The 25,271-nt window shown below is 35.0% G+C and overlaps 2 protein-coding genes and 3 pseudogenes across 3 annotated transcripts in view; 1 reads left to right on the forward strand and 4 right to left on the reverse strand.

The window, feature by feature from the left end:
- The window catches only part of LOC131686145 (fibronectin type-III domain-containing protein 3A), a 223,575-nt gene extending 222,229 nt beyond the window's left edge, over positions 1–1,346 (reverse strand). For both annotated transcript variants that reach the window (XR_009304941.1, XM_058970324.1), the window contains exon 1: positions 1,159–1,346. The gene's annotated coding sequence lies outside the window, so the exon portion shown is untranslated. The remainder of the gene's footprint in view (positions 1–1,158) is intronic.
- A 4,758-nt stretch (positions 1,347–6,104) lies between these two features.
- LOC131686147 (uncharacterized) lies at positions 6,105–7,439 on the forward strand (annotated as a pseudogene).
- Positions 7,440–7,525: 86 nt separating this feature from the next.
- Positions 7,526–9,964, reverse strand: LOC131681211 (uncharacterized; annotated as a pseudogene).
- A 40-nt stretch (positions 9,965–10,004) lies between these two features.
- Positions 10,005–11,010, reverse strand: LOC131681212 (ribosome biogenesis protein BOP1 homolog; annotated as a pseudogene).
- Positions 11,011–15,033: 4,023 nt separating this feature from the next.
- On the reverse strand, positions 15,034–16,641 carry LOC131681213 (serine protease inhibitor dipetalogastin-like). Its single transcript, XM_058961919.1, has 2 exons — positions 16,369–16,641; positions 15,034–15,512 (listed from the first exon to the last, which is right to left on the reverse strand). The coding sequence occupies exons 1-2, from the start codon at positions 16,612–16,614 to the stop codon at positions 15,237–15,239; spliced, it is 522 nt and encodes a 173-aa protein (XP_058817902.1). The 5' UTR covers positions 16,615–16,641; the 3' UTR covers positions 15,034–15,236.
- Between the last annotated feature and the right edge of the window lie 8,630 nt (positions 16,642–25,271).

Below are 25,271 nucleotides of genomic sequence, written 5' to 3' on the forward strand. Positions count from 1 at the left end.
CTGAAAGCTCTATTTAGTTACTGCGGCATCTAATAAGTTACAGAGATAGATTCTCTGTGTTTACTACTTATTTTCAATTTTAAATCTACCATTTTCTTTGATAATAAAACGATTGTGTCATCCACTCTAAATCAAATAACCCTGTATCTTAATAGGAATAATGCCCCATTTCCTTAAGATTCTTCCTGGTTTGTATTTCTATCTAGAGCCGATATTTTTTTTTCGCTAGCATGATAACAACTACACTCACCCTACCAGAAAATTTGAGCCGGAAAAAAATAAATTTATATCGGTACCATAATTTCGAAAAATCTCCGATAATATTGCTTTATACAGCAAAGTGAAACCGTGCAATATGCTGACTGATAATCACCTACTAATATTCAAGTAACGGCAAGCAGCCTGTGAACATACCTATTATTTAATATCACATCAACGAAAACTGTCTTCGTGGTAATGACATGTAAACAATGATGGAATCGTGTTAGCCCAACAGTAGACACCCTCCTGAATCGGAACATATCGAAAATAAAACTAAGTTTCCCATAGAGAATCCACCGTCTTGACAATGCTGACCGAGTGGCAACTTCAGTGCCCTCCCTGCCAAATCCCTCTTCTGCATAGTCGTAGACTAAGATGCTCTCGTTTGCAAGTTGCCCTACCACCGCAATGATCCCGTTTTCCTCACTGATAAATGTACCCCCTTCCCGATACAACACTGCGCAACCAAACGGCACCAACCGACACCCACCCACACCACACCGGGCAAGAAACGCCCACATGCAAGCAGAACTAGCAATAACATGCATTGCGAATTCTCCTACGGGAAACCATTACTTTAAGGTTCCGAACGACGATCAGGGAATGCACCAGCGAGAGCAAGTTTGGAGAAAAAAAAAATCCTAAACCATACTCATTAGTCCGAGCGATAATCAGTTGTATTTTATGTGGCATCTTGCAGCGGTATTATGTCTGGCATTTTCTGTCCACGTCCACGTCTGCTTTCGCTCTAGGAGCTCCTCCGTTGTACGGGTAGGTGCAGACAAAAAAGGGAGAAAGAAAAAAAAAATGCCAAGCAAGATTGAATCAGTCTGTACCCGCACGGAATATTCCTTCAGCGATGTCGGATGCCCCAACATATTTCAGTCAATTACTTACACTGCTGGTCGTCCTAGCAACCGGAACCGAATGCTGGATACGGACGGCCAGGTTTACAGCACATTTTCACACTGAATTCAACACTCCGAACACTATATCCGATGGAATTTGCAGATTTCACTATTCCGGATTTTTGCGATGACACGAATAGAGTTTGAGGATTGTAAAACTGATTGACGTATCAGAAACAGAGATGCCAGGTACTTTTTTCAAATGTCTGCGATAATAATTTTAAAAGTCTGGGAAGAACAAAAAATGTCAGGAAAGCTAGTGTAACCAAAAGCCTTTATATTCAAAAATCTGCAAATATCTGCAACCAAACTAAGAAATCTGCAAATATCTGCAACCAAACTAAAAAATCTGCAAATATCTGCGTCATCGAAAAAATCTGCAGCTTAAATTAAAAGTCTGCCAATTTGCAGACTTGTCTGCAAATCTGGCATCTCTGATCAGAAAACGCAGCAAGCAGTTCAGCGATTTTCTCGCCTTGAGAATGTGTGCGTGACGACCGTCGGCTGTGCGGTCTTCGCTGACAGGTCGAAAATGGGTTGTCGACTGCGCTGAGGGGTCTCGCATTCAGCCAATTCGACTGCCACACCAGCGGCGTCTATGTGTCAGTTGGAGTATTACAAATAGGATCAAGATAAATTTCCATACTTGAGCCTTAGGGGGAATGTATCAGTTATAGATTCAAAATTTTGACAGTTCTATAACATAAAACTGAAAATTTTAAAACTAGAACTTGGACAGCAAGCAGTTTTAGCGGGGGTTCTAATCAGTTTAAAACACATGTCCCGCCATGCCTTCAGCGTCACTACATTCAAATATACACGGATACGAAAAACTACCAAAAGTTGAGCTCTTTTGACTCAATCTCGGGGTATCGTGGAATAAGGTAAAATTAGGTAAACCGTGTTGGAGGTAGTTTTCCTTTAACCACGGTAAAAATTACAACTCATTAAGGTTTTTTTTTATTGAGTAGCCAACTCTCAAAATTCTCTTTGAAAGGAAATTCCGGACAAACCGTTACTCGCCAATCACAGATGTTGGTAGTAAACAAAAGAAAAAAAATTCTCTTTCATCAACTGCTACGTGTTTAGCCAGTAACGGTTTGTCCGGAATTTCTTTTCAAAGAGGATTTTGACAGTTGGCTCTTAAGCCGTAATCATATGCTTGTCGAGATATAACAAGCGGATGTAAACTATTTTAGAGGTTTACCCTTATGGTCATTCGCCTCTTAATTCGGGTTAGAAAATTGCATTATTTTTTTTAATTTGGACATCGTTAGTTCATCTCTAATTTCTTCAAATTTATTAAAATTCATGGTTGTAAAAATGTCATTGAAAACGATACATATTTCTACGATTGCCAAGTGGAATCGGCAGTGGTGATACATTTACAAATTGGATTGAAATGCACAATGTAGTGGATGTTCAATGATCAAATAATTCCATATCAACATTTGAATAGGGCTAATATGATTTGTAAACAAACTTTTGTTTTGCAGATTCATCTTAATTTGTTATAATTTCAACACAAAATCAACTTAATAAAGCAAATCAAATTAGTTCAAATAAAAATTAGACTATATTAAAAAATGTTGTGAAATTAAGAGAGTAAATTAAATTATTTCAAGCTAACAAACTGTCATCCAATAATAAAAAGAACTGACTAAACCGAATGAATAAAATAAAAAACTGAATTATTTTATTCAGTTTCTTTATGAACTGGAAAAATCAACAATTTAATAAAATGATTAAAAAAACGAAATAAACAATATGAAAAAACTAGAAAAAATATGAAATTAATAAGATAAATAATATGAATAATATGGATAATTAACCGATTTTCTGAAAAGTGTAAGAGTAAAGAAACACGAAAAACCTGTTTTGATCAAGATAGCTGCTTATCTAGCAGCATGAAGAGCTGCTCAATTTTTATATACCGATCCTTAATACACATCACCAGCAAAGTTTTCAATAGTTCGATTGGGCAGAAAAAATAGCCGAAAGCAGTCTACATTGATTGAAATTTGTCAGTTTTCAACAATATCTGAAGACAACGAAGCTATATCAAAACATTTTTCACCAAGAACTGAAAATGTCTCTGGCAGCACTACTCCAGTGAAATCCAATCAATCAATTCGTATTTCTTGACAAAATCAAGAATTCAACTACAATTTTAGTTGAAATTGTGATAAATCGGTTTTCAGTGAGGTATCGTGTTTAATTAGAGTGACATTCACAGTTCATTTTGAATTCAAATTGGAATATTTTCACTCATTTTTTAATCAAAGTTTACAATAACAACCATGGCACCAGTTACAACCGTTGGTACAATCACCACAAACTCAATGAGTACGTTTTCAATCTGAATGAAAACACACCCATATTTACACTAATTTATGAACTTTTGTGCATTGAATTAATATGTTGTCAGTACAAAACGCTGTACATCATTGGCAAAATATCGAGTTTTCAACACATTAAATTTCTAAGTGCAGAAACACATCGGCTACAAGTTAACAAAAGTATTCTCACATGCTTTAAAACAAAATTATCGAATTTACTCATTCCCATTAATTTGAATTTGTTGTTTTTAACATTGTAGTGTATCGCAGACTAGAACGCAGCCATATAAATGACAGCATCTTCTAGCTTGAGCCTTGTTGGAGCTTACCAAATATTTGAAACCAGTTTAAATGCTAACGGCGTTTACAAACATGCTGCCGGATCCAGACATTTACAGACTTTTGAAGTAATAAAAGATCAAAATGATTGAAATCCTATAACACCGATTAAAGTTTATGTACCAAAAAGCGTACAACGCTTCCAACATCGGATATCATTTTTTTAGCAGTATTCGAACATGAGCCATTCCTTCAAAACTGTAATTTTTTCATTCTGCTTTTATAGCACTATTAGGCAATGCATGAGACGTTTCTGATCAGCTGATTATTTGGGGGGTTTACTTATTCTGACGTTACTCCGAAGGGTGCGACGTCCGACAATATCGTTGATTCGATCCAACATCAAACGAATCGGACTAACAAAGTTGTTTGTCGGACGAGTTTTTTCTGTTCGATAGCGAACAATTGCGCAAAATTGTTTTGAAGTCACTTTACTAACACAGTATAAAATACTTGGGTGAACAGATTACAGATTGACTCTGATTCACTGAGTTATCCACTTCATCATACCAAATACAAATATGTTAATATGGAATGCTCTAACGATTTTTCGAAGACACATTTTATAACCCAGGTACTCCAATAAAGGTACACTGTCAGAGTGACAGTGTACTTTGATGAAGAAGTGTTAAAACTAGCTGCACTGACGAATCATAAACAACTTTATGATACTATCTATGGTTACTATTTAATAGCTGAAAAAAAGGTTTTGACATTTTATTAGTTCATGGATAACAAGTAATAACTATTTGGATTTAGTGTTGCGATTTGGAGTTATGATAACGGATTCTTGCTGTTGGCTATGTACACATGAAACGTAAATTGTAACAAGATATTTTGCACAATTCACTGAATCAATCATTTCCCCATTTCAGGACAAATACGCAATGTTTTCATCCGAAAACGAAATTCGTTGCAATAAATGTTCGTAAAAGATTTGGCATCAGGGAATGGAATACGAAGTTCTCTTGAAAGTCCATCAACTCTCGGCTCATTATTCAGAAATTACCAAATATGTTACTTAGCGGATCAAAAGGACCCTCTATTTAGTTGCCCCTATTCCCTTGTCGGAGCCACGGGGACCGTCTGGGGTGGACTCCAAAGGTCTCTTTTGCTGGCTAGCTCGAGCTTGAGGTTCAGCTCACGGACATGGACACCAATCAAATGATCAAAATGCACGGTCTTTACTTTTACATTCTGAGGATGTTATCGACTGAATCAGTCAAAAACTTTACGTTTACACTTTTTATTTTATTACGCAACTACTTACAATCGTGCGTGTGTGTGGAACGACTAAGCTGCTGGCCGGCCGGCGGATGCAGGATCACGGTTGGAAACGATGGACTCGTGGGTGCGAAACTCGTGGACGACAAACTAGTGGATGGCGAACTCGTCGTTGCTGCAATCTAAGGCGGGTTGCTCGGGCCTGGCTGGCCCCGCGTTCAGGGCGGCTTCTCGCTTCTGGGGTTTCTTCTCGCGGTGCTACAGCACGATCGCGGGGTTACTCGCAGACCGTAGATATAGCTATCGCTTCTCGGCTCCTCCAAGGATCTTGTGGGACGTTCGCGGGAATTTGCTGACTCGGATCAAAAAGTTACTCCAATGGCTGCTGGACGAAACTTGCTGGGTCTTGATCCTGGGAACGAAAGAGAGAACTTCCTACGGACTACTGCGCTTACTTTGGTGGAAAATCTTCCGTAGGATTTTCTATCTATTCCACCTTTTGTATAACTTTAATTATTTCATAAACTCAACTTAAACTTTAATAACTTCTACAATTTTTTGATAGCTCCTTCCTGGTCGATATGATAAGCGGAAGTGATTCTACTATTCGCTGTAGAGGCCCAGTAGTCTCATTCTTTCTCTCTTTCATTTTCCCAACCCTTTCACATTCCATTGCTCTTTTTCCGCGGCTTTCCTATCCGTTTCCTGTTTCCGCGATTTTTACAATTTGTGTGTTTTGTGTATGTGTCGTTACAATATTTATTTATTTTATCCTATCAGACCTTTTAGTATTATTTTTAGTGCTTCCTATTTTAATAAGTTAAATACAAACAATATATTCTGTACAATTTAACATTTAATCATAGAAAATATTTTAGCGCTGGAAAAAACATATACTTTTGTTGTGGCAACCTACGGCACACTTGGATTGGGTGATGATGCCAGTTTCATTTTTTTCGACCTATTCTACCTGTCACCAGGCAATAGGCGAATTGGGTAGTAAAACTTGTTTTTTTCGGTGAGTCAAAAAATGATCACCTGTTTGTATGGTACCTCGGCGTATTTAATTTGTATTTGATCATACTGTATCATTGTTGAGTGACTCAACTTGCTGTCAAAGCGAAAATCTTTTTTTGGAGCCCGTGATTTCCATTCCAGTTTACATTCAATTCACAAAGTTTTCGTTCTTTTCAGAAGTTTTAGTGGCCAGAATGGATTCGCCGAGAATCCCAGAAAATGGTTTGGAAGAATACCTCGCAGAGGACAATGATGGGTTAATAAATTAAGCGAACTTTAATTTTAAATCCCTCGATGAAATTTATGATCCGTTGGATTTCGATCAACATCCAGAGCTGCTGAATCGCCAAAAAGGGTAAGTGTTGTTGATCAAAGTTTACAAAACTGTTTATTTTTTAGGTGAAACGAAACCGAAATTTCCTCCTGATATGCAGGATGTTTCCGCAAACATCAAGTATAAGTATAAGTTCCGTGCTGACATTTTTCTGAAGAAATTCAAAAACCAAAAATCCTACGAGAAGTGTGGAGCTATCAACGTTGATGGGTGAAATTGTTTCGAAGATTTGGACTGTTGCTCCAAGTTTACCCATCGTGCTGCTCGTTTCACTGAATCAACCGACTCACGATCTGAAGTTTCGTGGGAGGACAGAATGCCTTGTTTTGGAGAGTGTAACAGATTCTTGGTTTTCCAAGAATAAATCGAGTAAAAGAAATATTTCGCCATCAAAAGTTGACAGCAGCAATCGAGTCAATTGGTTATCACGAGAAATATCAGTTATCGTGTATAAATACTCTGAAAGCATAACAACACTGGAACGATGGCATCAAGTCGAAAATCAGCTCATCCGCCCTCTTGAGAAAGACCGATCTGGAGCCGAATCTATTGCCTCAATCAATCAACTTAAAGAGGAGCTCAAAAACACGCACCTACCTTTCTGGAGACGATGTAAATTGGGGATGCTGGGCGAGTTGGATTTCGAGCAAGCCTTTTGATCAACGCGACGATTTGAAAAATCAAGCACCACCAGAGCACCTTATAAATCTCTTTAGCAGTGTCCCCGGCCATAGTGATGCACTTTTGGAAAAGGCAAGGCTTGATCTGCAGGTAGCTGAAACAGTAAACGGTGCATATCGTAACATTCTTCGAGAGCTGAAAAATGACCACCAACAACTTGCTAGCGTGGCTAAAATAATGGGGGAACGGATTTCGATGCTGGAGACAAAGCAGAAGGAGTATGACGAGATGCTGCGAGCTATGAAGAGCACTGTAGCAGTGAGAGAAAATAAATTCTCAGTAGAATTAGCTCGTAGTGTCACCGACTGCTTAGATGTGAATCACGAAGAGTTTTAGCTGCGCCGAAATGACTAAGTTTGTTTTTATTTAATAACTGATAAAATACATTGAATTGAAGTGTATCAGAAATCATTGAATATAGAAATACACCATAGTTTTATTTTTAATTTTGTGATCATTACTCATACCTTGAATCCAAATTGTTTCATATCCTGACTAAGACCCCGGCTTGGATCAAATTGTCCTCCATGCAAGTATCCACACTTAGCAAAAATTTTAGAGCGATCATAGTTTTTAAAATTCTGAAGAGCTGCTGCAATCACAGCAGTTAGGTTATCTCGATTGTTTTCAACGTAAACACGTTTCAAATATTTTTTCAAAAATCCAAATTGGAATTCGATAAGATTATAAAATGGGGTATACGCAGGTACCACCAAGATTCCCAATGATCGGAGATATTCGACTATCGATTTGTGGCAATGGATGGATACGTGCTCCATCTAGGATCCAGACGGAGTATTTTCCAGGATTTCGCTGCACTAGTCCTGCGGTTGCAAATGCGCGAACAGTTTCCAGCACTCCATCATATCCTAAGAAACTTAGCAATGAACATCGCGGTCTACGAACGAATTCACCTCTGTATATCAGCTTCTCTCCAACAGGTGCATAACCTTTATTGCGGAGCATTCCGCGGTTGTCAAATGACACTTCGTCTAGAAATACTAGACAATGAATATCCCATGACACGATAGCCATGTCTGACACGAATCTGTAAATGTCCATCATTCGCAATTGAATTGCTCGCCGTTCTAGCACTTTCCAGGACAGACCTTCAGCATGTAAAATCCTGCTTATTGAGTTCTTTGCGACCGGTCTCACGAACACTAATGATGTTTCCTGGTTGAAAACAAACCCATTTACTTTTGCCGTCTTTGTTTATTATTTTCCACCAGCTTGTAATGTAGTATTTGTGTCATGTGGCGTGTACGTACATGAGCCGTAGAAAAGTCTATAGAGGAAGTGCTGATGATTTGGTAAAATTTTCGCTCATATTCAGATTTAGCTTCATCCAAGTAAATGATTGGGCAACTTTTATACAGGTTCACTAGCCATCTCCGCCGCTCTGGTTTGAATCGTAGATAAACTATTGCCCTTTCCTTGCGTCTGAAAAACGCATGTTCCTCATATTTTCTAATCCAATTTGAAATCGTCGTTCGGTGTTTGGCATAGATTTTAGAAAGGATGTCTTTTCGAACTCCAAGGTAATAATAATCATACAGACAGTGATAAACAGTATTCGTTGATGCATGCTGATGCCGAACTTGTCGCAGGATGTCTACCATACCGTCTCAAAGTTTAAAATATTCACTCTAGTCGAAGATGCTTTCGATAATTAAAAATTGATTTTAGGTACTAAGCAGAGCAACAAATTCATAAATATAATCTCTTATTTATTCATTAGTAGAATAAACAAATAATTTATGTAAACAAAACCCAAAAAAAAATTGACGTTTCATTCTCTTCGCAGTCTCCCGCGATCTCTGGATGCGCGTTCCCACCGTCACTAGATGAGAATTAATAATAAGCGCGACAATAAAATCGCGGTAGTTTTTATTGGTACAAAACTTCACACAGCACTTCATGATGAAAATTATCGACGTTGCAACTCTGCGGTAGCTGTAGTATATGTGTCAACTGAAGTTAACGCTGTAACAGTGGTGCTAGTTTGCAAAAAATAATGTTGTCAAACCATTTTATTTAGTTGGGATAAGATGGCGAGTCTTTATTCAGTAATTCAGCGTCTTTAATACAGACTAATAGCGTTTTCGTTTTTACCTGGTGCTACACCGGTGTAGTGAAAAAAGAGGTAGACTGATTAAACTGTACCTACCTACCAGTAGGTAATTTTAATTTGCTGTCTTTATTTCACTGCCGGAAAACAAGGGAGAAGGAATGCTTTTTTAATCAAAATTAATGGGATGAAGTTTAGTCGGCTTTATGGAGTATCTCATTATTTTTGGGTAAATTTGGACTCTCTCTCTTTCGTTTTTCGTTGGAGGAAGTAGGATGCACAGATTTAAAATTACCTACACTGATAGTAGTTTCGTACTAACAATTTTCATAAAATACACGAATTTTTCGTACATATGATGAATCATTCGTAGTTCCATTGAAACACTTTTATTTTTTATTACGAGTTTTTCGTGAAATCCACGAAGCGACTTTCGTTGACTTATTACAAAACGGCAAACGAATTGTTCACTGTTATTTACGAAAGACTTAATAATATTTACGAGCACCATTCGTCAAACAGTCAACTTCAAAAGAGCTTCAATAAAGGTAGAATATGGAGTCCTTGTTGCTATACGTCGCAGGATTTCACCGGATGGAACAACACAATCAGCCCCTTACTTTTCGGAAATGGCAACTGTGGCCGTCGTTTGGACAACTGATGAATCAATACTGAACGATTGGCAGGTTCCAGTATGACAGCGGAGAAGTAATCCCCCGCCCGTGCCCCGTAACCTGTTTAATGTTCTTGAAATGATTGATAACAATACGGACGCTGGATTTCCGTTCATCTTCCGTAACTTCCATCCACTGGACGGCAGTGGCGATACGTTAATTGTCAACTACTTTGGATTTTGGTGTCTCCGCCAGTAAATCGTCTGTTGTTCGATTGATTGAATTGTCGCCAACATTAGGATTGATCAACAGCAGTCGCTTTCCCCCAGAGAGGAAAGAGTTAGAGGCCACTGCCACTAATTGTTCGGAAATTAGATATTACATAAGATATATTTAGATATTACAACAAACAGTAACCCGAGTTTATTCACCACGAATACACAAATACAGATCCAAGCAACGTAAGAACCGTTCCCGATTGTATTTGCCGAATTCGGGAATTTCTCGAAGCGAATTGTACTTTTGAGGGATATAATGCAATTTTCTTTTCCACGGTTCTTCCCCGTGACTGTTCCATTCGGCCAGTTCTCGTTCGTTAAATAAATATTCCAGTTGTGGATTGTAGGAATCAGCATGTCCCGGTAGCGGTCTCTTGGGAGCGACAACATGATCATGAATGTGACGCATTTCTTCCTTGATCGGTGTCCCAAACCATGTAGAACTTGGGGCCTTTGTTCAAAGCGGCTTGCTTTTCTACCTCAGCACGTGTTTTAATCCAACCCATCTTGAGTGCAAGAACAAGGCCAAGGATTTTCAGTTTCTCCGATTTACTTGATAAAAATGAACGCTTTTGATCCATAATATTACGAATGGGCATCTTTTCTACTTCTGATGTGAACCATTAAATCCAGGGCTGCAAAGACTAATTTTAGAAAATTCACTAATGAGCGATAATTTAAAAATTAACCTGATAATCGTCGTACTGATCATCCGGATTTCTCCCAGCCATAATACGCTTCATGAGCCGAACGTCTTCGTCACTCAGCACAATATTTTGACCAGTTTGTGGATTCTTAACTGTTCGCCAAAAGTTCGGTTCTTCCATCTTTTTCAGGAAATAATCGATGGCATCAGTTTACGGCAGTTTGGTCAATTGGTTTGCATCTTAATCATATCCAACGTATTTATACTCATCGTGCCAGTGCATCGGAATGTTTCCCACAGTGTTCCTTATATCCTTCTTGTCCGATGTATCTCCAGCAGCATACTCGCCCTGGTTCTTGGAGTGTGATTTTTTCAGGGAAGACACCTACGCCGTTGAAATCCGGATAAATTGGCTCAATTTGCTCGCCTTGTCCATTTTACTTTCAATCTATGTGCAGTGCATCTTACCTCGTCCGATTTATAAAAATCGCTGGCACTTTCCTGGCCTGCAGATTCCGTTGTTTTTAGACTCGATTTGGGACCGTTCTCTTTTTCCGTCTCCTATTCCAATGAGCTAAACGCCTTCCGTTTCCCCGCTAACCAAAAATTACTGAACGCACGTACAAACGACTATCAAAAATACCACGCGATTTCCTGAACGTCTTTCGCTTCCAGTTGATCCAGAATCCGGAGCAATACGGATTCAGTTGAGCCATTGCGAACTGCTCGTTGGTTTTGTATGAAGAAGTTTAAGTTTTTCTCTACCGGAGCAATGTCAAAATAATATGATATTAAATACTACAACTTTCCTAAGATGGACGAATGAATTCATGCGACCAACGAAATCGTTCGTAATATACACAACCGTGTATTAAAATAAACAAATCATTTCGTTTCATTCACGAAAAATAATGTCGTTATCAACGATAACATTCGTGTAGTGTACATTAAATGTGTAAAATTTACGAAAGCTTTCGTTCACCAAGCGGCCATTCTTGTTCATGAAATGAACGAAACCTACTGTTTACAATGCACGAAAACACTTCGTTGCAGAAAACGACGAATGAATTCGTGCATTGCATGATCGATTTCATTATATTTACGAATTTATATTATCAGTGTACTGCTAGGTAATGCAAGTTTTCTGTGTACAGACTTTAACAGATATTTGAAATGATTGTTTACATATATTTCATCGACTAGGGTGACCATACGTCCTGATTTCCCAGGACATGTCCTGGTGGTTGGATACAATTTCGGATCCTGATGGTCAACTGCTTCGTATCCTTGACTCACCAATTATATTTGTACACTAAAGCACTTAGGGACCATGCATAAATGACGTAGCATTTTGGGGGTATGGGGATATACTAAATTTGTGATGAAGTGTGACGAGGGGGAGGGTAGGGTCAAAAGTTGCGCGACGTAGCATTAAGATTTTTTTACGGGAATTAAAACCCATTGATTAGAAAAAACAATTTGATGTTCCTTCATTCCCAAGAGAAATAAATTTAAATTCACACAAGTTACTTTTCATGAAATTTTTAATGTGGTAAGTTTGCGTGTATGCGGATTTAACTTGCTACATTAGTTAGCTAATCTTGCTAACTAGTAGATTTAGTTTGTTAGCTGAATTAAGTGTTTTACTGGAAATGCATTTCATAAAAAGTAAAATGACGAAAAATTTGGCTACGGGGAAACAACAGGTTTGTTCCAGTACCAGGAGAAACTGGAAGTACTCCGGAGCAAACAGGGAGAAAATCGTTCCTGTACTATCTTCTTCTCTTTTTTCTTCTTCTGGTGGCAAACCGGAGTGAAAAGGAGCAAGAATTTTTTGCTCCGGAGCAACAGGGAGTAACTTCCATGTACTGGAACAAACCTAACATGCAACACGTCGTTGCGCATGACAATGTTAGAATCAAGATACCCGGTTAGATTGACGATGATAAGACTGACGTGCGTCTGCACGATCTATCACCGCGTACTACCAATAAATTCACTACAACCATCATGTCGGAGTACGCAACGGTGAAAGTTTGAAACCTGGAGAAACTTTTTCCCGGGTATAACCTGTTCGTATCGTGAGAATGCGAGTTACGAAACCTATTCCTTTATACCCGAACATTCGATACGAAATAGAAGGTGTAAGCAAATCTCAAATCATGCTGTGCACATATGAAGGACAGATCCCTACGTGCCAAACCATGTGCGAAAACCTCTAATGAAACAACATCAACAGAGAGCAAACTCAACAACATCAACTAAATCACCAACAACCGGACTTGTAGCGCAGCCACCAACGAATGCTGGAACAACAGAATCTACACACATTATCAACAGTACCCCCGACAATAAATCTAGAGAAAATTTTCAATAGGACGTAAGTATCATTGAGAGTCTCTCTTTGTTTACTTTCTCTTTCGTTTATTACGACGTCATTACAACACTTTGCACTAATTTTCCAGTACATATCGAAAGTCGGTGGGTTTTACTAGAATATTATGCATAGAGTGGAGTAGTAAATGTTGAAATGGCCGAGTAATGAACAGAAGAGAAAGACCCCAAAGAGAATCTCTCATTGTTACTTACGTCCCATTCTAAATTTTCTCTAGAAATAAGGATTTAGATCGTGACCCGTTGGTCCCACAAACAACTCAAACCAGGTAATCGTAAAAACCCATTGGCTCTCAAACGTGAAACTTTTTCGCTCGATGCGCCAACTAGATTTCATTTTTGGTACCAATCAAATAATGATGAAAATATTTTCTTGCATTGATGATATAGGATGGTTGTTCTATTTTATTTGTTTTAAAATAAATATCACATAGTTTCACCAAAAGTTTGATTACAGATGACAAGAAAACACTGGTTCTTTCGTTTGACATCAAAACATTCAGTTGAACTCAATATTTTATTGCGAATTATTGAGATCCGGAATTATTTTTGTATTGTTGAGGTTAGATTGGTTGTTTTAGATATGGAAAATGTTTATCTAGAAATTGGATTTATCGGTGGATAACCTCTACTGCCAACACCTGCACTCTATAATCCAGTGATTTTTGCCCACCATCGTGTTTCTATCGAAATTTCAATATCTGTATTTCATTTTAGTATAAATTGAAACTGGATGAACGAATTTTTAGTGATGTAACAAGAAATTTACCATCTGGATATTTTTCAGAGGTAGGAAACATATTTTCTTCATCAATATTACTTTTCGTTAGAAGAAATAACATTTAATTATAATATTGATTGAATTTATATAATTCAGAATTTACTTTCCAATGTGTTTTGACAGATGAAAATAAAAACATCATCATTGCACTGCCGTGCCATCTGGCGGTCGAAATCTAGCGTTAGATCACGAATACAACATCAAGAGGACAGCATGAACGAAAACGAGTGAAAGCGGACTAAGTGATTTACATGGCTTCGCGCCTAGGTATGGTTTCATGGCTGGACGGTGAACAGCGACTAACAAAGTCAAGTATACTACATAACAGCGAGTATGGTAAGTCGCGCTCAAACTGATACTACCAACACCAACGTATCCGCCGGTTTTGATATAGCAATCGATAAATGGAGAAATTTGGAATCAACGGTAGGCTTTGCAAATGTTTCGATCCTAGCTCTCAGATCGAGAGAAAATGATTGTCATTGGAGATTGGCCGATATAGCGCAGGGAAGCTACTTGGGATCGTTGATGTTTCTGTTTTACTTCAATGCTGTGTATTTAGTGCTGAAAACTCCTCGACGGTTCCTGCACAGACGATCTCATAATATTTCGTCTCATTTGCTCAATTCAGGATTTCCGATTTCTCCGACAACAGCATGAAACTTTCGCTGGTGGTGGTGTAGCAAGAACTACGTGTGTGTGTTTAAATCCGAAAAAGCACGGTGATCGAATTCCCATAAAAAATTGCTGGTAGAGCTCTTCCTCCCAGACCCACAGAACTTTTTTACTGCCGAAAACCTGTGGAGAAGACATAATCGATTGAAAGGTTACGGGGGGAGGCAGTCCCATTTCGACTGTCCTGATTTTTTACTCGCCTCATATGGTCACCCTACATCAACACATGTTCATCCCTGTCGAAGTGGCACTGCTATTCTCTGGAATTAGTCTATAGCGGCTTGAATATTCCTTTGAAAAATTTCAGAGCACCTAAAATAAATACAGGCTTTTGTATCTGTACCATAAACCACGCTAATGGTGAAACTGCGCACGTAAACTGTTAGTCTTATTGGTTCAAGTAGTCTTGACGGTCTTATCTATTAGATTCGTAATCTATGGGGATTTTTCTCTATGAATCATCTAACAGAGTATAATTTCACACTTTTATTATCGATTTAATATTTACACATTTGATTTCACACTCTATATCAGTCACTAAATTTCCAATTTTGATAAACCGTTGTTTTTGTAATGTCACAAATGATAGTAATAATGGAATTCTAATACAATACAATATGGCACTATTTATTCTCGTATCAGGTCCCCAAAATGGAAGCTTCGCATGATCAAGCTTAGTACTCTACCGGAACATCCTCCACATTATCAGCCAGGTTGTCACAGGATCCGTCCATCAATTTCCTCAGCCCACTGGCCCTGCCCAGATCGGAGTCGGCCTCACACTTCAGTATGCAATCATTGCTGTAGGTGTGCAAATCACTTCCACAAACGGGCATATAGATCCGGGGACAGGCACACAACCTCCGGTCTCCATCCTGGCGACCCTCAACTTCCAACAGGGCTCCAAAAAGGGCACCCACTAGGATCAAAATCGACAAACAACGCATTATCTATCCAGGTGTTTCTAATACTGAGGGGTATCACCTTTCCGACAATAATTTTATAGACGTCGTACGAGCTGAGTTTATCGATCGAAACCAAAAAAAATGCTCCCTTATCGGATCGCAACACGACTGGCATTGATAACGAATGGGGGTGCTGTGGGGCAAAAGTGGAATATTTCAGAGGAAAAGAACAGCCGTTACTCAATTTAAATTAAATGGTTTAAATTCGTTTTTTGGTGTCAAAAGCTGATCCAATCAAACTAGTGCTTACACTAAGAAATGAAAAAAGTTATCTATCATATTTCGACAATCATATGATTAAGGCGTAAAAGCCAATTGTCAAAATTCTCTTTGAAAGAAAATTACGGACCAACCGTTACTGGCCGAATACAGTACAAAATAGTTGGCGATAAAGAAAACTTATCTCTTTAATCTACTGCCAACATCTGTGATTTGTGAGTTACGGTTTGTCCGGAATTTCCATTCAAAGTGAATTTTGGCAGTTGGCTTTTAAGCCGTAATCATATGTTTGTCGAGATTTGTTTTCTATTTCCGTCTCATTTTCTCTGCTGTTTTTTATACATTTTCTGGCATGTACTAGTGGTTGACTATCAAAATCCTTCTCCTTCCATTTGCCCCACCGCACTTCACCGTATCGTCAACGAAAGGAAAGACTCACTGGAACAATACATGTATAGGTACTTCCACAGTGAACCATCACCGTTCCCGACCGGAACCATTCGGGTAGACAAAGGCAGTCGAAACATGTGAATAAACAACAAACAAACAGCAATTCAAATGCAAACTTCAAAGTATAATTCAACAATTTATTCCATTTACGAAGCCGAACTTAAAATTCAGAATTTTCGCATGATCCACTGCGCAGCTTCTTGAGCGCTATCCGCAAGCCGGATGGAGTAGCAGCGGCACAGTTCAGCACGCAGTCGTTGGAGTAGGTCTGGTTGTCGGTTCCACAGACAGGTTGATATAGCAACGGGCAGGGGCATGCTGCCATCTCCGAGTAGATATCCGCGCGGGTTTCCATCACCATCAGAAGGAAGCCTACTAGGGTGACAAATAGGGTGATCACTACACTGACGAATCGCATTTTCGCAGCGCTTGTTTGGGGCAAACGTTTATGTGGTACTGCTGGATTGGTTTCCCACGCCAGGCTGGATATTGGGGTTTTTCATCGACTACTAGATTAGATATCTCGCTCGTTGTAAAAGGTGATAAGAGAAATAGGGATGTTTATTGTTTACTGTCGTAGCTAGCTGCCGCGACGCGCTCCCGTTTTTTTGTGGAGGTTAATTGTAGTTGTGATTAATTCGCGATAGATGAGAAGCTGCGAGGTGCGGTGTAAGATTAAGATTGGATGCAGGAAGGTTAGTCGGAAAAGTACTGAGATGGTGGTATTCCATGTTGAAATTTTCCGGTCGGTATTTATGATAATATGAACCACGCTGTACACGAAAGGAAACAGAATGATTATCTTGCTAGTTTTATTAATATCTTTTTATTGGTTGTCCGTTAAACTCCATGTATTGTCAGCAAAAAACAACACACAAGTTGGTCATGGGAAAACACACAGATTAGTGGCGTAGCCAGAGGGGGAAAGAATTTGGGATTAACCAATATCCCCTTGCAGTGAGTGATTGAAATGAATTTATAAATAAAATGAAAAAACCTATTCGTCGCATCTAAATTCTCTTTTTTAATAAAACACTTATTTCAAATATACCTGAACATGTTTTATGATTTCATGGTTTTTTTCGGATTTTATTAGATCATCTACTAATTAATCTTATGAAATTTTGAAATTCTGTTGTTCCGACTGTCTGGGTTATGATTTTAAATTAATTTTAAATTTTAAGGCTGATGACCGCATTTCAATAAGAAATTTTAAATTATTGCTGAAGTTTTTGTTTATTTCAGATAATAATCGAACATTGGCAAAAAGGTAATGTCTAACATTCTCCGTTACCATATTGTATCATGAAAATTCCCTTGCATCTTTTCTAAAACTGATGTATGTCCACAATTCGTTTGAATTTCTGGGTTTGGCAAAATTTTACTTGAGTTTTGAACAGCAATATCACCATCGCATACAGGTTCGCATGCGTGAATCACTGTTGTATCCAAGTTTGCACCAAAGTCCCGTATAGCGATTGCTAGCCGATCGAAGCGCCGACCAGTGTTAAGTTGCTACTCGCTATTGTCATTTCAAAGCGACAGTTTTATTTCTTACACAAGTTGAAAACTTAACTTGTATGTCAGTTCTCAGTGGCAATGCGTTGGGTAATCATCCAGTAAAATTAAATTAAAGCCGATATCCTGTACAAAGAATATCTACACAGTTCGTAGAGTTCTTCCGGATCAAAAACAAATAATTAAATAACATAGCGAATTCACGAGAATTGACACGAGCGAGATCGTAGCAAATATCGACGATGGAGGTGAAATTTTTTCACTGACGTGATTTTGCTTCCGAAATGAATTTCTACGTCCGAGTTTTGAAAATCTGTGTTAACTCTATCGACAGTGAAGTGAATCCTTGTGAAGTTTCGATTCTATAGCTCTTGATTTATGTATGGGACACGTCCATTTTTGCTCTACGAATAGGAACAAGTGTATTTAGAGGTTGGATATTCAATATAAAAGGCGACAAAGCGCGGAAGCATTGAAGCTAGAAGTGATGTAGGCGGCAGCATGAAACCGGATTCTGCCGGAAAACTATCCTGGATTGCGATTTCCATTCTAGCTCCTTCAGAAGTGAGAGCGGACTCAGTCGAGGAACGCCGCGGATTCAATATCAGCAGAGCCAGAAGTCTAGACATCAGAGTTTTCAACTTCATAGCGCTTTAGCAAGACTGGATAGATATACCGGTGAGATCGTTCAAATTGTAATTTTACAGTATCTTTTGGCCCACCATCGCTATTGTATGCGTGATTGCTTGGAGCTCTAGGACAGTTTTGCTAGAATTTTCCAGTTACCTACACTACTTCATCAGGGTTAGGAAGGTTCAATGCGTTGAAAAGATATCTCTTAAAATCATGGTGTTATCTTCGGCTTAGAGACCGGAACTATAGAATTGTTGATATGCCTTGTATTCGATTTTGTTTGTATTAAATAATACAAACAAAATCGTGTACGAGACAAATCGACAATTGCAATATTGCAGATTTGAGCGAGTTAAGGCACTTTAACCTAGGCTTATTAGCCAGGGCAAGGTGTAAATACCTCTGTCCCATCCCAAAGGACCAAGTCCAAGTCACTCCCAACGATTTAATATATCCCCTTTAAACTGAAACGGTCGGTACGGTTGTCCTCGTTTCTTCCTCCTTTAAGATTCAAAACTATTCGTTAATCAAATTATTCATTAAATGAATAATTTGATTGCCGTCTAATTTAGAAACATCTTCAAACCCAACTCTGCACAGTAGGCCTGGGCGTTTTAATATTTGCGACATATGAAAATATGCTTCAAATATCAATATTGACAAGAAAAACACTACAGAATAACTGCAGTGTTTTCCAGGATGCTTTTCAATACTGGCTGTGTAAGGGTTAGAATAGAATAGAATAGAATAGAATAGAATAGAATAGAATAGAATAGAATAGAATAGAATAGAATAGAATAGAATAGAATAGAATAGAATAGAATAGAATAGAATAGAATAGAATAGAATAGAATAGAATAGAATAGAATAGAATAGAATAGAATAGAATAGAATAGAATAGAATAGAATAGAATAGAATAGAATAGAATAGAATAGAATAGAAGAGAATAGAATAGAATAGAATAGAATAGAATAGAATAGAATAGAAGAGAATAGAATAGAATAGAATAGAATAGAATAGAATAGAAGAGAATAGAATAGAATAGAATAGAATAGAATAGAATAGAATAGAATAGAATAGAATAGAATAGAATAGAATAGAATAGAATAGAATAGAATAGAATAGAATAGAATAGAATAGAATAGAATAGAATAGAATAGAATAGAATAGAATAGAATAGAATAGAATAGAATAGAATAGAATAGAATAGAATAGAATAGAATAGAATAGAATAGAATAGAATAGAATAGAATAGAATAGAATAGAATAGAATAGAATAGAATAGAATAGAATAGAATAGAATAGAATAGAATAGAATAGAATAGAATAGAATAGAATAGAATAGAATAGAATAGAATAGAATAGAATAGAATAGAATAGAATAGAATAGAATAGAATAGAATAGAATAGAATAGAATAGAATAGAATAGAATAGAATAGAATAGAATAGAATAGAATAGAATAGAATAGAATAGAATAGAATAGAATAGAATAGAATAGAATAGAATAGAATAGAATAGAATAGAATAGAATAGAATAGAATAGAATAGAATAGAATAGAATAGAATAGAATAGAATAGAATAGAATAGAATAGAATAGAATAGAATAGAATAGAATAGAATAGAATAGAATAGAATAGAATAGAATAGAATAGAATAGAATAGAATAGAATAGAATAGAATAGAATAGAATAGAATAGAATAGAATAGAATAGAATAGAATAGAATAGAATAGAATAGAATAGAATAGAATAGAATAGAATAGAATAGAATAGAATAGAATAGAATAGAATAGAATAGAATAGAATAGAATAGAATAGAATAGAATAGAATAGAATAGAATAGAATAGAATAGAATAGAATAGAATAGAATAGAATAGAATAGAATAGAATAGAATAGAATAGAATAGAATAGAATAGAATAGAATAGAATAGAATAGAATAGAATAGAATAGAATAGAATAGAATAGAATAGAATAGAATAGAATAGAATAGAATAGAATAGAATAGAATAGAATAGAATAGAATAGAATAGAATAGAATAGAATAGAATAGAATAGAATAGAATAGAATAGAATAGAATAGAATAGAATAGAATAGAATAGAATAGAATAGAATAGAATAGAATAGAATAGAATAGAATAGAATAGAATAGAATAGAATAGAATAGAATAGAATAGAATAGAATAGAATAGAATAGAATAGAATAGAATAGAATAGAATAGAATAGAATAGAATAGAATAGAATAGAATAGAATAGAATAGAATAGAATAGAATAGAATAGAATAGAATAGAATAGAATAGAATAGAATAGAATAGAATAGAATAGAATAGAATAGAATAGAATAGAATAGAATAGAATAGAATAGAATAGAATAGAATAGAATAGAATAGAATAGAATAGAATAGAATAGAATAGAATAGAATAGAATAGAATAGAATAGAATAGAATAGAATAGAATAGAATAGAATAGAATAGAATAGAATAGAATAGAATAGAATAGAATAGAATAGAATAGAATAGAATAGAATAGAATAGAATAGAATAGAATAGAATAGAATAGAATAGAATAGAATAGAATAGAATAGAATAGAATAGAATAGAATAGAATAGAATAGAATAGAATAGAATAGAATAGAATAGAATAGAATAGAATAGAATAGAATAGAATAGAATAGAATAGAATAGAATAGAATAGAATAGAATAGAATAGAATAGAATAGAATAGAATAGAATAGAATAGAATAGAATAGAATAGAATAGAATAGAATAGAATAGAATAGAATAGAATAGAATAGAATAGAATAGAATAGAATAGAATAGAATAGAATAGAATAGAATAGAATAGAATAGAATAGAATAGAATAGAATAGAATAGAATAGAATAGAATAGAATAGAATAGAATAGAATAGAATAGAATAGAATAGAATAGAATAGAATAGAATAGAATAGAATAGAATAGAATAGAATAGAATAGAATAGAATAGAATAGAATAGAATAGAATAGAATAGAATAGAATAGAATAGAATAGAATAGAATAGAATAGAATAGAATAGAATAGAATAGAATAGAATAGAATAGAATAGAATAGAATAGAATAGAATAGAATAGAATAGAATAGAATAGAATAGAATAGAATAGAATAGAATAGAATAGAATAGAATAGAATAGAATAGAATAGAATAGAATAGAATAGAATAGAATAGAATAGAATAGAATAGAATAGAATAGAATAGAATAGAATAGAATAGAATAGAATAGAATAGAATAGAATAGAATAGAATAGAATAGAATAGAATAGAATAGAATAGAATAGAATAGAATAGAATAGAATAGAATAGAATAGAATAGAATAGAATAGAATAGAATAGAATAGAATAGAATAGAATAGAATAGAATAGAATAGAATAGAATAGAATAGAATAGAATAGAATAGAATAGAATAGAATAGAATAGAATAGAATAGAATAGAATAGAATAGAATAGAATAGAATAGAATAGAATAGAATAGAATAGAATAGAATAGAATAGAATAGAATAGAATAGAATAGAATAGAATAGAATAGAATAGAATAGAATAGAATAGAATAGAATAGAATAGAATAGAATAGAATAGAATAGAATAGAATAGAATAGAATAGAATAGAATAGAATAGAATAGAATAGAATAGAATAGAATAGAATAGAATAGAATAGAATAGAATAGAATAGAATAGAATAGAATAGAATAGAATAGAATAGAATAGAATAGAATAGAATAGAATAGAATAGAATAGAATAGAATAGAATAGAATAGAATAGAATAGAATAGAATAGAATAGAATAGAATAGAATAGAATAGAATAGAATAGAATAGAATAGAATAGAATAGAATAGAATAGAATAGAATAGAATAGAATAGAATAGAATAGAATAGAATAGAATAGAATAGAATAGAATAGAATAGAATAGAATAGAATAGAATAGAATAGAATAGAATAGAATAGAATAGAATAGAATAGAATAGAATAGAATAGAATAGAATAGAATAGAATAGAATAGAATAGAATAGAATAGAATAGAATAGAATAGAATAGAATAGAATAGAATAGAATAGAATAGAATAGAATAGAATAGAATAGAATAGAATAGAATAGAATAGAATAGAATAGAATAGAATAGAATAGAATAGAATAGAATAGAATAGAATAGAATAGAATAGAATAGAATAGAATAGAATAGAATAGAATAGAATAGAATAGAATAGAATAGAATAGAATAGAATAGAATAGAATAGAATAGAATAGAATAGAATAGAATAGAATAGAATAGAATAGAATAGAATAGAATAGAATAGAATAGAATAGAATAGAATAGAATAGAATAGAATAGAATAGAATAGAATAGAATAGAATAGAATAGAATAGAATAGAATAGAATAGAATAGAATAGAATAGAATAGAATAGAATAGAATAGAATAGAATAGAATAGAATAGAATAGAATAGAATAGAATAGAATAGAATAGAATAGAATAGAATAGAATAGAATAGAATAGAATAGAATAGAATAGAATAGAATAGAATAGAATAGAATAGAATAGAATAGAATAGAATAGAATAGAATAGAATAGAATAGAATAGAATAGAATAGAATAGAATAGAATAGAATAGAATAGAATAGAATAGAATAGAATAGAATAGAATAGAATAGAATAGAATAGAATAGAATAGAATAGAATAGAATAGAATAGAATAGAATAGAATAGAATAGAATAGAATAGAATAGAATAGAATAGAATAGAATAGAATAGAATAGAATAGAATAGAATAGAATAGAATAGAATAGAATAGAATAGAATAGAATAGAATAGAATAGAATAGAATAGAATAGAATAGAATAGAATAGAATAGAATAGAATAGAATAGAATAGAATAGAATAGAATAGAATAGAATAGAATAGAATAGAATAGAATAGAATAGAATAGAATAGAATAGAATAGAATAGAATAGAATAGAATAGAATAGAATAGAATAGAATAGAATAGAATAGAATAGAATAGAATAGAATAGAATAGAATAGAATAGAATAGAATAGAATAGAATAGAATAGAATAGAATAGAATAGAATAGAATAGAATAGAATAGAATAGAATAGAATAGAATAGAATAGAATAGAATAGAATAGAATAGAATAGAATAGAATAGAATAGAATAGAATAGAATAGAATAGAATAGAATAGAATAGAATAGAATAGAATAGAATAGAATAGAATAGAATAGAATAGAATAGAATAGAATAGAATAGAATAGAATAGAATAGAATAGAATAGAATAGAATAGAATAGCGAATTCACGAGAATTGACACGAAACTCGGCTGCATCCGATATAACTAAGCTTCGACCAGATCAACTGAGAGTGACTGCAAATGATCTTGAGGATACCAACAAGATTGCTTGCAGCGAGAATTTTACGTAGGATTATCGTGTCTACGTACCAGCAAGGAAAGTTGAAATTGATGGAATTTTCACCGAAACAGGGCTGATATGTGTAGGACTACTGTAGTATGGGATAGAAACTTTCAAAGACCCCAAAGCAAGTAGCATCTAGTTACGGAAAACTTAGAAACGGGCAGAAAATCCCAGCGCTTTCAGTGACTTAAAAACCCAAGTATTCCTTTATGTCAGTCAGAGATTCAACCTAGTGCTAGACAGACGAAATTTTTAAATATTGTGTATTTGAAATTTACACCTTAAGGGGACCTTCTCCTGGATTAGGCGGAAATTCAAAACAATATTTCAGTTTTTTTGGAAATATAAAAAGACATACGAACTTCTGCTTTTGATCTTTCATTCGTTATTTATGGATAATTAGGAAATGAATTTTTTTGTTCGAAAATTCAAAATGGCGGCTACAAAATGGCGTTTATCTCGAAACCATGTTTTTTCTGCTAACATCAAGAATAGATCTTGTTCTATTGATCTTATTTCCTTTATTCAAAAAATGTTTGGGAGTATATACTTTTTTGTCTGACTTATACATACGTATACATTGGCACGAAAAATTAATTATTTATAATTTTTAAAGGAGATTACAGTAAAAAGAAGTCAAAATTGTTTTTTTTATAATTTTTTTTTGAAATTAGGTCTTTTTTAATAAATTTTATCTATTTTAAGAAAATTATATATTACATATTGTTGTAACGTTCACTTTTTCAGTTACTTAAATACAAAACTAAAGTGGTTATGAACTTGATTTATTTTGTCACAATTCAAACTAATAAATGTCTTTAAATCGACGACTGCTTGCTTCACAGTTCACATCGAGACTGACGTTCCTTTTTGTTCTTCAGACCGCACTAGGTGAAAAGGGACTTTCGTCACATCTCCTCCCACCAGAACTGTCTAAAGTTGAAAACTGATCGCAGTTCGATGCATAGTTCTCCTTATTTTCGCGATATTTAACAATCTTCCGATGAAACTCCATCATCCAGTCTTCCTCAAGAAGAAATTCATAGGTCTGTACTATATTTTGCAACTTGATCATACGCTGCCTGATATTGACTGGGAAATGCCAACTCAGCTTAGAAATTAGGGTGGCTTCTGTTGGCGGGTTGTTCATGTACCGCGCTTTATTCACAAACAGCATAAAATATTCGCTCATCCGCGATTTGTCCGACTTGGGCTCATATTTTCCGTAGCTCACCTTCTCCGCAAATGTATGCTGACTGCGACGGCTCCAAAAATGCATCAGGAACAATTGCTGACATTCGTCCCAATCCGAAAACCTATACGAAAATGCTCTATACCACAGTTTGGCTGTTCCCAATAAGCATTGGGGTAGAAATTGAAGTTTGAATTTGTCATGAGTTTTTCCAAAATTTATCTCCAAATATGACTCGTACAGTTGTAGAAATTCAGCAGCCGTGAAAAATTCAGTC

Source organism: Topomyia yanbarensis, chromosome 2, assembly GCF_030247195.1.
Source record: "Topomyia yanbarensis strain Yona2022 chromosome 2, ASM3024719v1, whole genome shotgun sequence".
NCBI classification, from domain to species: domain Eukaryota; kingdom Metazoa; phylum Arthropoda; class Insecta; order Diptera; family Culicidae; genus Topomyia; species Topomyia yanbarensis.